The sequence below is a fragment of the Pongo pygmaeus genome, chromosome 11 (assembly GCF_028885625.2).
Source record: "Pongo pygmaeus isolate AG05252 chromosome 11, NHGRI_mPonPyg2-v2.0_pri, whole genome shotgun sequence".
Classification (NCBI taxonomy): Eukaryota; Metazoa; Chordata; class Mammalia; order Primates; family Hominidae; genus Pongo; species Pongo pygmaeus.
In genome coordinates, this window is record NC_072384.2 from 42,904,363 (window position 1) to 42,918,044 (window position 13,682).

General features: G+C 38.5%; 1 protein-coding gene across 2 annotated transcripts in view; it reads left to right on the forward strand.

Moving 5' to 3' along the window:
* ARHGAP15 (Rho GTPase activating protein 15) overlaps positions 1-13,682 on the forward strand; it is a 644,804-nt gene that overhangs the window by 386,982 nt on the left and 244,140 nt on the right. For both annotated transcript variants that reach the window (XM_054477359.1, XM_054477360.1), the window contains exon 10: positions 13,367-13,465. In XM_054477359.1, coding sequence (XP_054333334.1) covers positions 13,367-13,465 — 99 coding nt within the window. The remainder of the gene's footprint in view (positions 1-13,366; positions 13,466-13,682) is intronic.

Here is a 13,682-nt window from a genome sequence, read left to right on the forward strand (position 1 = left end):
TGCTTTTAACCTAAAGTGCTTTCCTCTTAGGTGCTTCAGTGCATACCTAGCACTCAGCATTAGTGGCTTTGAGAACACCCTTAAGACCCAAATGAAAGAGACTCCATTATCGATATTCAAACCTGTTATATTAATATATTAAAGTAATATTTGAAATCATTAAGCAGTTTTACTCCAACTAAATTTGAGTCTTTTCTTATTGAACTATGCATTCATGCAAATAAATTGAAGTCGTACCACCTGGGATTCTAACAAATCTATGCTGATATTAGGAAAAGTACAGTCTTCTTTCCTAGGTTTTACTTTAATCTAGAGTGAGTCAAAATTTCTACACTTTCCCCACCCAAAAAGAATCTTTCAACTCTTCTCAATCACTGAATGACACTTCCAGCTTTAGTCCATGTAAGTTGTGCTTTAAAGATAAATCATTTAGTATTTTTAATTACCTGAATAAATTCTGTGTATCAAATTTTCTCCTCAGACTTGTCACTCAAACAAATGCAATTAATAATTTCACAGTAGTTTTAATCCCCCTATAAAGTTCCTACTTAGTCAGGTAAGTGACAACCTAATTGATAAGTTTTAACTTCAGATTAATTATAGTAAGTTATATAATTGAGCATGTGAATTTCATGGACAGTTTTCTATTCAAAGTATGTAAAGAACATACAAATATGGGAGAAGGTAGCAGAACTTAACATTTGAATTGTATTACCCTTCCCTTCCTTTGCTGGCCCCCTCTGTGATTCTAATGAGATGATGACAGGCAAATGAAAAGCAGAAAATATCATCAATCCACAATGTACGTCAACAGTCAGCTGAACAAAATTTGGTCATGTTAATTATTCGAAATACATGAAAGCAAACTGAAAATATATTTCCCTCATGCTCAAGTGCTCATATTACAATCTTTAGATAGAAATCAGTTTCTTGGACTACAACCCAGAGAGAAAATATTAGACTAATATGTCTGTCCTACTGTGGTCTGTTAGAAAAAAAATATTGAAATATTAGGGTATATTTCCTTAAAAAATAAAAACATTCTTTATAAGCTGTTTTAATATCAAAAGAAATAATTTTCTTTTGTAAATTTTTCTCATATTTATCTTTTAATCTATTCATACATTCATTTATGCACTCATTAGGCAACCAGAAGGCATGTAATATAATAAATGCAATAAATATAAATACAAGTAGAAGAAACTGCATTCATCTTTTCCTACTGTGTAAAGTTTTGTTGACCTTGAATATCATTTTGTAGCTTCCTCTACTTAGTAAACTTGTAATCATTTTTACTCTTCCAACTCAGTTACCAGTGCCACAAAGCTATCCCTTTCTTCATCATTCTCAATTAGTCCTACCTTCTCTTTATCCAAAAACTGTAATTTCATTATTTTAATATCTTTCAACTGGACTATGAGCTGTATCGAGTAGATCAGATACTATTTTACTGAACTCTGTACTTCCAGGAGTTAGAAAGAAATAAGGAAATGAAGCTGGACATGAAATCTTGCAGTGGTTTTAGAGTTATTATTTACAGCTTCTTATTCCTTCCTATTGAAACTCTCATGTCAGCGAGTGCCCCTTTGGTGGATCCTGCTCTTCTCCCCATCTTCAGAATGTTGGGTTACCCCTATGTTAAGGCCTTGGACTTCTTTTCTCTTTTCATTCTTATTCTCAGACTATTGGACATTAAACATTCAGAGTTGAAATATACCATTCATGCAGCTTCGAATTCCATCTAGAGGTTGATGCTTTCCAAACTTAAAACATCAGTCTCAAACTTCAGACTTGCATATTCAAATATTGATTTCATGTCTTTTGGGGTGCTTGGTAGACATCTCAGATTTATCTAGAGTAATCCTTGATTCTTCAGATCCCATGTGTCCTCTATCTCAGGAAATATCACTGCCATGTGCCACCTGGGATCACCCCCACTTTCTACTCTGTCTCTTCCTTCATCAGTAGATCCCACCTTTAAAATATATTCTAAATTCAACCACTTTTGATTACTTCCATTGGATTCATTCTTACCCAAGCACCATCATCATCTCTTCCTATATTTCACTACCCCCCTGATGAGCCTTCCTGCTTCTCATCTTAACCCCTTTAAGTCTAGGCTTCGCACGGCAATTAGAAGGATCATTTATAAATGTAAATCATATCATGTCACCCCCCCCTCCATAATCTCCACTTACTTAGAAGAAACTCATTCTTAATATCTAATGTATGTCCTTCCTGTGACCTATAGGGTCCTACCTGCTTTGACCCTGAGGCTACTTTTTATGTTTTGTCTTCAGCCATACTTCCTCCTGTTCATGCCACTCCAGCCACCCAGGCCTTCCTGCTCCTCCTCTAAGGAACCTGGCTTATACCAGCAGCTTTATACACTTGCTGCTCCCCTTGTATGTACATGGCTCAGTTGGTCACTTCATTTGGTCTCTGCTCAGATGCCATTGCCTGAGTTGCCTTCCCTGGCAACACCAATAGCTCTCTGTCTCTCTGCCTTGCTTCATTTTTTCCATAGCACTTATCACCATCTGACATTATATTATATGTTAATGTGTTTTCATGTTTATTTTCCCCATTTACATATAGACTCTGTGAAGACAGAGTGTTCTTTTCACTACTCCATCCCCAGTAGGCATTGAAAAATACTCACAGATGGTTAGATTCAATGGATAAATCCAAAAATGCATAAAGGATTTACTTGGTCAAACCATTCTCTATGCCATTGTGATTCTGTGTGCTGACGTACGTGTGTGTGTGTGTGATGTTGCTTTAGATAAGCAGAGGGTGGGAAAGATAGGTACAAAGTATTGACAAAGTTCTTGCCTTGAGTAGACAAATATAGAAGAATTTCATGTGCATTGTCCCATTTGGTTAATAACTCTTTAAGATGCAAATGTCTTCCTGGCTGCTGTAATAACCAAAATGTCTATTGCACTAGTCAGACCAAAATTAGGTTGATATCTATTTCCAGGTGAGTTTAGGAGCTGAAAACGAGGGGCCAAAGGGTACTTCACAGAAGTACTGTTTAGGGTTGAGAGTGAAACTATGAAAACTGAAGACTGCTAGAAGCCTGAAAAACAAATAAAGAGAAAAAATAGAAAAGGCTGGGAAGAACTTTTCTCTTCTGTCATTCCCATCCCTGAAACTCATCTTTGGGCTGCCTTGATCAAAGGGTGCTACCCCTGCAGCTAAATGTCCAGCTTCATTTGAAAGCTGCAGCAACTCAGCTATCCTTGTTTAGGGAGATCCTCTTTCCCCAGGCTAGTCTCTCCGTAGCAGATATTGTCATTATCACTAGAGACTTTAGAATCTGTTAGATTCGATGAGATGCAAAAATATGAATAAACATGTGGGGGAAAACTATTCACAGAAGTGCATATATTTGGTAACTCCTATTTATTTAGATTCCAAACTACTGAGAAGTTAAAGTAATTAAGCTTTTTCTTGTACTTGCCTCTTATGAAAAAAAATAAGTAAACAAGGCAATGAGAGAGGTTTACTTCCAGTGCATGTCGTAGATTCAGCAGAGAATCGGCCCAATTTTTGATATCTATGTAACATAAAGCAGCAACCGATATTTCTAATCAAAGCCCCAAAGCATTATAAGTTAACGCAGTACCTCCTGAAGCACTTACAATATATTCCGTCGTGTTTTAGCATTAGGCGTATTTTTCTGTGTCTTAATTCAAACACATAGGCCATTCCATAACCTATAGCACTAACAGAAGTCACCCACTTCTCCAAACATTCTCAGTAAAGTTTTGGGAAAGTTACATGACATAGGGCTCATGTCGTGAGCATTTTAAAGGAAAAGAAAAGAAGGTGGGAACAGAACTGGAGAAAATATAAAAGATGAGAGTAGAGGCTGGGCCTGGTGGCTCACGCCTATAATTCCAGCACCTTGGGAGGCCGAGGCAGGCAGATCATGAGCTCAGGAGCTCGAGACCATCCTGGCCAATGTGGTGAAACCCCGTCTCAACTAAAAATACAAAAATTAGCTGGGTGTGCTGGCGCATGCCTGTAATCCCAGCTACTCAGGAGGCTGAGGCAGGAGAATCGCTTGAACCAGGGAGTCGGAGGTTGTGGTGAGCCGAGATTGCACCACTGCACTCCAGCCTGGCGACGGAGTAAGACTCCATCTTAAAAAAAAAAAAAAAAAAGATAGAAACAGCATGCTTTGATAAGCAATCTAAAAGTTTTGGGCTGAAAACCAATTCTCAAAAGGAAAAACTAATTTATAGTTTAAAATCAAAAGATGGAATTATTAAATTGCTGAAATCACCCATGTTTTGAATACGATTTTGTCTTCCAATATCCGCTGCCTCTCCATTACAGCAACTTAGCAGGAAATAATCTGCCCATATGTGTGGCATTTCTGTGGGAGAAAAATTCTAAGTGAATGCTACCTACTATGGAAACTACGAGGGCTGTATTTTCTCTCCCCACCCATTATTTTTATAACATAATCCTGATCAACGAAGCATTATCTAGAGAAACTTCCAGTCTAGAGCGATTGATGATTGGAAGTTATTATGACAATGCTGCTGCTGGTGGTGGCCATGAAATGAGTACCCCGAGACAGTCGCTTTTTCTCCTTCTTCCAATTGCATGGCTCCGCTAAGCATCTTGATTTCTGAGTATCTCCAAGACTGGTCCCCTAGCCTCTCATAAATTCATTGAATTCCTTCCTACTTCCACCCCTCAACATCATTCAAATAAACTTTCTGTTGCTTAATACAGCCACAGTGTTGTGTTTTTCTGTTGCTTGCAGCCAGAAACCTTAACCAATATACGTCATTACCACGATAGTTGGATAATTGTCTGATTTGTTTTTGTGACTGAGCCATTCGGGCTGCCATTATTGTTTTCTGCTTCGCTCTGTGTTCTTCATGTGTGTGTCCTTCTAGGTGCTTTGTTCTTCCTTTTTAAAGTCTACTAGAATAGCTGTAATGGCCCTCTCTCCTGAAAGCAGAGTCACATCATTTTGAAAAGCCTGTGGAGACTGTCTCCCGCATAAATGATGATAACACCATCACATTATTTGAACATTTAACTGCCTCTATTGAGCAGTTATCCTCATAGTTTTGATTCATTTGGAATCTAACTGAAAGAGATCTCATTACTGGGTGTTCTTTCCATAATTTGTCAAAAAACATATAGCAGTGATGAGGGAGAGTGAAACTAATTTGTAATCTGGAAGACTTAACCTGGTTATGCTGATGAACTAACAAAATCGGTCAAAAGTTTGAGAGCCTAAAGATTTAAAACCACCATTCTCTAGTTAAACACTAATTCATTATGTAAACAACATGATTTATAAGGGCAGTCATGTGGAAGGTCTATTTATTTTTCTCACCAAAAGATGCTTTCAAAGAAAAATTGCAGAAAATGAATTTTTTTTTCCCAACCAGTGTATATCCTGCCACCCCTGGTCATTAAGTGCTGAAATGGTGGGATGAAGATAGAATGATCACACTGGCCGCCAAGGTCACAGGAGTTTGCAGAAGATTCCAGAAATATTGGCACCCCTAGCAAGAGGTGTTTTCTAAATAATATACATATTTTTATGGTTGTTAAGTGAGGAAGAAAGGATTACCAGTGAGCACACAGATGGGAATATAGGTGGGAAGTCAGGAGCTCAGGGTTCTGGAAGTGTTCCTTTTTGTTTGTTTGTTTTTGTAATGAAGAGGAGAATAAAGAGGAGAGTAGAAATAATCCTTAATGTTGTTCCAGGACAAGAGACATGAGCATTTAGGGGACAAAGTTCATTAATGCTTGCCTGGAAAACAGAATGCCTTCTCTGTCCCTCCCTTTTTTTATACTATTTTAAGATAGAAGTTTCCATGGCTCAAATGGATTTCTATCATTGAATTGTCCTCCTTGGTGTATGAAACTCTAGGTGTATTAGATTTACAAATGGAGAGCAATCCTATAACAGCACTTAAATTCAACAATAACAGTGTAGTTAAGTCTCTGATTTCCTTTCTTTGGACAGCACTATTTACTTTGCAAAGCCATGTGATGTGCATTATCATCTCTTCTCAATTATTTAATTCATTGTCTGTCAAAGGCTAATGTTGTAGTCAACATTCTTTCCACTGTAGATGATAGAAACTTGTCCAAACTATAAAAGTCAGAATGGAATTTACTGAGCTACTTAATTGAAGAGTCCAAGGGACAGGGGTAGCTTCAGGCATGACTGGATCTAGGCGTTCAAAATGCTGTCAAATATATTTGTCTTCCGTCACTCAGCTCTGTTTTCCACTCTTCCAGAGGTGGCAGCATAGCGTCTAGAAGATCAGACTCGTATCTTCATAGTTTAACATCTCTCATAAAAAGAGGGTTCCTCTTTCCCAGTAACATCAGAAAAAGTCTCAGGATTTACTTGACAGGATCCACTTGGGCCCATGTTCATGCCTGAACCAATTACTGTGGCCAAGAAGATAAAATGCATATTCGTCACTGGAGATGGAGGGGGTGGAGTCATCGCTACCCAAAACAAATGGCAGCAAAATGAGAAAGGACCATCCCCAAGGGAATCTCAGGGTGTTCTTGCCAGAGAATAGGAGGATAGACACAGGACCAGCAAAACCAATTGATATCTACCATACTCTTCCTAGCCAGTATCATCTGTAAGCAGTGGATCCCATTGAGCTATTTTGCCAAACCTGGTCCTATTGTGACGGTAATCCCTTTCTTGAAACGTTTGGCCAATGCTACATCCATATTTTTGCCAGGTGTATTTGCTTGCAATAAACACAAATTTAATCAAGAGTTCTATTAAAATGGGTGGGAGGGGATCTCATGGTATTCATGGAACTCATGACATGGGTATGGCAAGTGCCATGGCAAGGATACAGAGTGCCTGGAGTAGGCACTGGAAAGTCAGGAGCTGAGTTGGATCTGTTCCATTTGCCTCTCCCTGCAAACTAGTTCCTGCGTCTGCTCATCTGCGGCACATAAGCATCTTCCCAAATTAGCTGTCCCAGCCCCCAGGTTTTAAGTGTAGGCAGCCTAGAGTTCTCATCCCTAGAAACAACCACCTCAGTCTCTCAGTATCCAGATTCTAAATTTTGTAGAAGAAGCATTGCTTTGTTCAAGCTTGGGGCACATGGTGACCTTTGATGTAACCAGGTTCACCTGAGATACTATGTTCTTGTACTCCAGAGCCCCATCTTCTTGGGTGTGTACAGCAAGTTTCAAGAGAGGCTATAAGTGAGAAGAACAGTTTTGGCTTTGCTGGTAACTGGGGAAAGCAAACATCTGCCCTCTATCTAGTGAAATTCCAGATGTCTAGGCTCTTTACTCACCAAGACACCAATGGCAGTTTTTCCCTTGTGAGGGACTGGATGCACTTGCCTGGACCACCCAGTAAGTGGCAGTAATGTACCTCCCCCACTTCCAACATTATAACCACTAAAAATAATCAGCAGAGTACTTCACCCAGCTCCCTGGCAATAAAAAATACCCTGTAGTTGAAATTCTCTCCTATCCATCCCAACTCAAAATCCTCCTCCAGGTCTTATCTCTCCTTAAAACTAATTAGTCCCCATATGCTAGCCTTTTCACCTCTAAAGTTCTTAAAAGAGGAGTCTATTTGCTGTCTCTACTTCTTCACCTTCTCTTCAAGTCTTAACTACAACTATCTGCTTTTCAGTTTCACTCTTCTACTGAAACCATTTTTCTTAAGGTCACTCATATCCTCAAATTGCCAAAATCCAGCAAACACTTTTCATCTTGATCTCTCATAACCATTCTGCTGCATTTGAAATGCTTTTCCTTAATGTCTAAATTCCATTTCCATTCTCAAGATGCTCAAGTAACTGCATCTCTGTCTTCTCCACTCAAGCAAGGAGCTTGGAAGTCACTTTTACCTGGTGGATCAGCTCACCTCCTACACCCACTTGCCAAACCCCACTGAATCACCCCTTCTTGTCATGTCAGGTTTATTGTCTTAGTTCAGGTCCCCATCCTCCCTCCCCCAAGAGCCTAATGCTCTGTGACCTTTCACAAACAATATATCTGGGCCTTAGTTCCCTCTTCTATAAAATGAAGATGATGATAGTATCTATGCTCAAAGCATTGCGGGTGCATGTGAGAATTAAATGTTAGAATATATAAAGTACTTGGAGCCCTGCTTGGCTTAGTGTAGTGTACAATAAACCCTCACTATTATTTTTACACGTATCTGCGATAGCATTAGTCATATTATGTTGTAGCTGCTTGTGACAGTTATTCTGTCCCCCTAAACTGTAGGAGATGGTGCATCATTACATTTTCAGGCTGGCACACAGTGTCTGGCTTATAACCTGCATGAAATAGTTACTGAATGAATAAAGCAATCTTTGCATTATTTACAATACGGAGCACATGGTAGGTGTTCACTAAATAGTCACTGGAATTGGATAGAATTGGATTAATCTGGAGAGAGTGCAAAAGAGGTGCCGTAAAATTTGGTAAGGCATAAATAGTTTAAATTTTAAGGTGAAAGTAATTTTCTTTGAGTCTCCTCCTGAGGATTGAAATTAAACTGAAGGCATAACTCCACATTCTTAGCAAATTTAGAACTTTTTTTTCTGTTTCGTTCACTCTCCAGTTTTAGTTTCCATGTCCTGCCAACCCTCTTTGTTTTCATTCTCACAGCATAGCTTAGATTATATTTTACCAAAAACCTGGACTCATCACCACCTATATGAGTAAGCTATTGCTACATGACAAACAATCATAACATCTAAGTGGCATATAACACCGAGCATCTATTTCTCATGTGTCTGTGGTGCAGGCTTGACTGGGCCGCTCTGCTTTAAGCTGCAGGTCTGACTGGACTTGTCTCTTCACTAAGGGTTGGCCTCAGTTCTGTGCCATATGTATGTATTCTGGAGCCCAGGCTGAAGGGGCGGCAGCTCCCCAGGGAAGCTCTTCTTTGACAATAGCAGAGAAACAAGAGGATGAGTAGGAATCTGCAATGCATCTTAAGGCCTCAGTCTGGAACTGACACATTTCCACTCACATTACATCATTCCAAAGAAGACATTTGGCCAAGCCCAATATCAAAGAAATGGGGGAAAATAAACACTGCACACTCTAGTGGGTGGTACAAGATGGTTCCATGGCAAAGGAGGTGAATGTATACATCTAATTCAGAGAAGGCAAGAAGGATTGTGCACAGTGATTACACCTATCACACCCTTATCCTGATTCTGGTCTTCGTAGCATCTTTCCTAGGTAATCACATCAGTCGTTTAACTAATCTCCTTGTGCTTCATCTTCCCCACTATATTACCCCGAGCCCTCCCTTTTCTTTACAAAGTGCTACCAAGTAAACCTTCTCAAGTAGAGTATGATTATAATGATCACTTTACTCAAAAACCACAATCACTTCCTAATGTCATGTCATATGCTTTTGGCTGCAGATAATAGAATACCTAGTTAAAAATGACTTCTTTCATATGAAAATAAGTCTAGATAAGGTGTTTTAGTGTTGGTTTAAAAGCTCAGAAGTGTCATCACGGTCTCAAGTTTTTGTTGCTTATTTTTAATACATTAGCTGCTGTTCTTAGCACTCATTGTCTCATGGTGACAGGATTGCTGCAATAGCTCCAAGCATCACATCATTGCAAAATGATATTCAAAGATGGATTAAAAAAAAAGAAAAAAGACTTCTTATATATCCCTTTCCTTTCTTCAGGGGAAAAAAATCTTTTCCTATATAGTCCTGAGTCACTTTCCTGGACATTTCATTGACCAGAGCTATCTAATCACCCAAAGCTGCAGAGCAGGTAAAAATCAATAGAGATGATTTTCAGGTTCTGTCATATGAGTGGCTTCTAAAAACAAGAAAGAAGGTGGGAGAGGAATTACTTATATGTAGAAAATCAATGGTATCTGCACACTCTCAAATAATTTAACCTACCTGGCAAAATTTAAGATGCTTTATAACATAACCTCCATCTCTTTTATAACTTAATACATCAAGATTTCTCTAAGAGTGAATGTATTCCTCAGCACACCCCAGTCTTCATATCATTCTTCCCATCATTCATGCATTTGTTTACTTCCTTTCATTCCCCAAAATGCTCTTTGTTCCCTCTTTTACTTGTCTTTCCTTATCTTTGAGGATTCAGTTATTCAGAGAAGGGAAGCACTCAAGGCTGGTCTGATGCCCCACCACATGCTCCCACATTGCCTCTGCGTTCCCCCAGTTATAGCAGTTTTCTCATGATAAAATATTCTTACCTGTTTACTTATATACTGCCTCTACTGGGCAAAGTTTTAGAAAATAGGGAATGAGTCTTGGTTGTTATATTACCAGAGCCTTTCCTAGCTCTAAATACAGTATAGCCACTCAAGATGTTCTTTTGCAAATAACTAAATGAATAAAAGAGTAAATTCCCTGGAATGCTCTTGTCTGTATCTTCTTATATCCACCTGTCAAAAACAAAACAATTTCTCCAAACACAAACTCTTTCTCCCACTCTCTGTTGTACACACATACACACACTGTATACCGCATCTACACTAAGTGACACAAAAAGACCTTTTACTAAAGGACATTTTTCTTAGCATTCAGTACCTTTTATGACATCTGCTATATTCTTTTTTTGTATATTCTTTGAATACTTTTATTAGGCCCCTATAACATCACAAACTTCTTGATATTGTTTTTACAACTCAATATGCCTACCTCGTTGCTGTGAAGATAGAAGATAATATTTGTGAAATTGATTTGAGTAATAAAATCCATTAATGGGCTTTTTACTTTATAGCAATTCTTCTTCCTGGCTGTAATCTCCAGACAATGTAAATCATTTGATCTGATCTACTGGGTTATTTTTTCCTAGATAATATTTTATGTCATTCTTTCTTAGAGTGGTTACACAGTGTTTTGAACAAGTCATTGTTACTTGACCAAAGTATTCAAAGCAAATGCCTATTATAATTTCCCACTTCTCTATACTATGTCCATGTGTTTTGAGCTTCTTTCTGTTACTTGGATAAAAATGCATATTTCCATATTGGAGTATTTTTTTTTTTTTTTGAGACAGAGTCTCACTCTGTTGCCAGGCTGGAGTGCAGTGGCATGATCTCAGCTCACTGCAATGTCTCCCTCCCGGGTTCAAGCAATGCTCCTGCCTCAGCCTTCTGAGTAGTTGGGACTACAGGCACGTGCCACCATGCCCAGCTAATTTTTGTATTTTTAGTAGAGACGGGGTTTCACCATGTTGGCCAAGATGGTCTAAATCTCTTGACCTCATGATCCGCCCACTTCGGCCTCCCAAAGTGCTGGGATTACAGGTGTGAGCCACCATGCCCGGCCTGGAATATATTATTAATAGTGTTTTAGCTTTAATTGTTCCCTCCATGTTGGATTGTCACCAATTCAAACCATTATGTTTTCCTAAGAAATAAATGAAAATTATGATTGATTGAATTCTCTCTACACTCCATTTTGAGTATCCCCTTATAACAATATATATCACTGAACATTATTTTATGCTGCATTATCTATTTTTCTGTCTAATTTTACATATACTTCAAAAAATTTATTGACTACCTCCACTGATGGTTAAGATGATGTCTTGCAGTCCATCATTCTACAAATGTTTATTGAACTTCTAGTATGTGCCAAACACTGTCTAGGTACTCAGGATCCAATAATAAATGGTTGAGATATGACTCCTACTCTCCTGGGTTTTGTATTCTAAGCAAGGGAAACAACTAAGCAGAAAACATATCAGTCTCATATGTTAAGTGGAGATACGTGCTCTAAGAAAAGTAAGGCTGGGAAAGTGGCATAGAGAATGGCATGGAGTGGAGCCATTTTTTTAAAGGCTGATAGGAGAGGCTACAATAAAAAGATACCATTTGATCAGAGACCTAAGGCAATGGAGTTCCATGAAGAAGAAAATGCGAAGTCCCTGCAGCAGAAGAGTGCTTGGCAGCCATGAGAAACAGCAATGTGGGGCTATTACAAATTTAAAGACAGGGAGGAAAGACCCAAATAAAATCCATTAATTAGTGGAGGTCAGATTATGTAATACCTTATAAGTCACAGTAGGGACTTTGATTTCATTCTGAATGAAATGGGAAGCCCTTGGACCCACTAAATATTTGTTTCATTATCAGTAATAAACAGATACTATCTCAATAGCAAAACCCAGAAATTGATGGTGGTGAGGGTTGCACAACATTGTGAATGTACTTAATACCACTGAATGGTACATTTAAAAATAGTGGAAATGATCAATTCTGTGTTATGTGTGTTTCACCACAATTATAAAAAACAAACATCTATCTGAAAATACTGCAGGCCAGAGTCTGTGCTAAGCACTGTTGAAGACATAGATGATTCAGACACTCAGAATCTGCTTTGAGAGAGTCTATTCCATATATTATAAATGTAAATACACAGTGCAAGGTAGCGTCAATCATGTTCCAAATGAGAGGGCTAGGCTAGGATTTCACAGTGGGTATTCTCGGAAACATTAGTCTGGAGACATGCTCTCTGAAATCAAACGACGTTGCTCAAATAAGTTTGGGAGATAAGGCATCCTCCACCCCTCATGGAGATTCACAGCACACATTGGCATATCACAAGCTCTAAAAATAAATACACGTTAAAGAAACCTGTCTAACTTTGCAGAACCTAATGATGCGAAACCATTTTGTTCGCAGGTCCTTTTTCCTGAATCATCTATTAACAGCCTGAGGATCTGGTATTCCAAAGAACCTATGTCACAGGAGACACAAAGCTGAGATAGGAAGGAGTTAATGGAGAAAGTGTGATCTGAGCTGAGCCCGAAAGGAAAGGTGATAGTTAGATCAGAGAAGAGGAAGGGCATTCGAGGCAGGAGAAATGCTAAGTAAATTCACTTCGAAGCAAGTCTCCTAGAACTTGCGTCCTCATATACTATTGAGTTGCAGAATGAATGTCCTAAATATACTGATAACATTGTAATTTTTATAACCATTAACTGGTAAACTTCTAAAACACTCAGTATACCAGAGACACTAAGATAAATTATTTTGCAAAAATTTTCTTAATTCTTTGTCATTCCTTTATAGACAACAAAATTAAGGCCCAGAGAGACTATAACTTACACAGTCATCCCTGCCTAATCGATGGCTGAGCATCAGTTTTCTCACTCTGGGGCCAGGGTCCTGTTCCATAAAGGAGGGAGTTGTGGTCTTCGTATGTCTGCCATAGACACTATGGAAATAAAGCAAAAAAAAAAAAAAATCAATTCTTATGCAAGATGAAGATTTCAGCATGCAATGGATATGGAAACGGAATCAAATTAAAGAACAACGCAAGCTTGGATTTTAATGAAGCTCATCTTTGTTTCTTTTGCAGATCAAATTTTTGGCTCTCATCTGCACAAAGTGTGTGAACGTGAAAATTCCACAGTTCCGTGGTTTGTAAAGCAATGCATTGAAGCTGTTGAGAAAAGAGGTGGGTGACTGAATGTGCAGCAGTTCCCCCCATTACTGCACCCTCTGCACAACCAATACTCAAGTTAGCAGTGCCACTTGATTTGTCTGAGAAGCCATGCAATTAAAACGTGACTTGTGTTAATCGGTTAAGAGGATCAACTTACTTATTAACTTCAGTTTCTTTTTACAATAGGGACATTAGTAATTCTCACTAATGTTCTTTTTTTGTTTTTAAT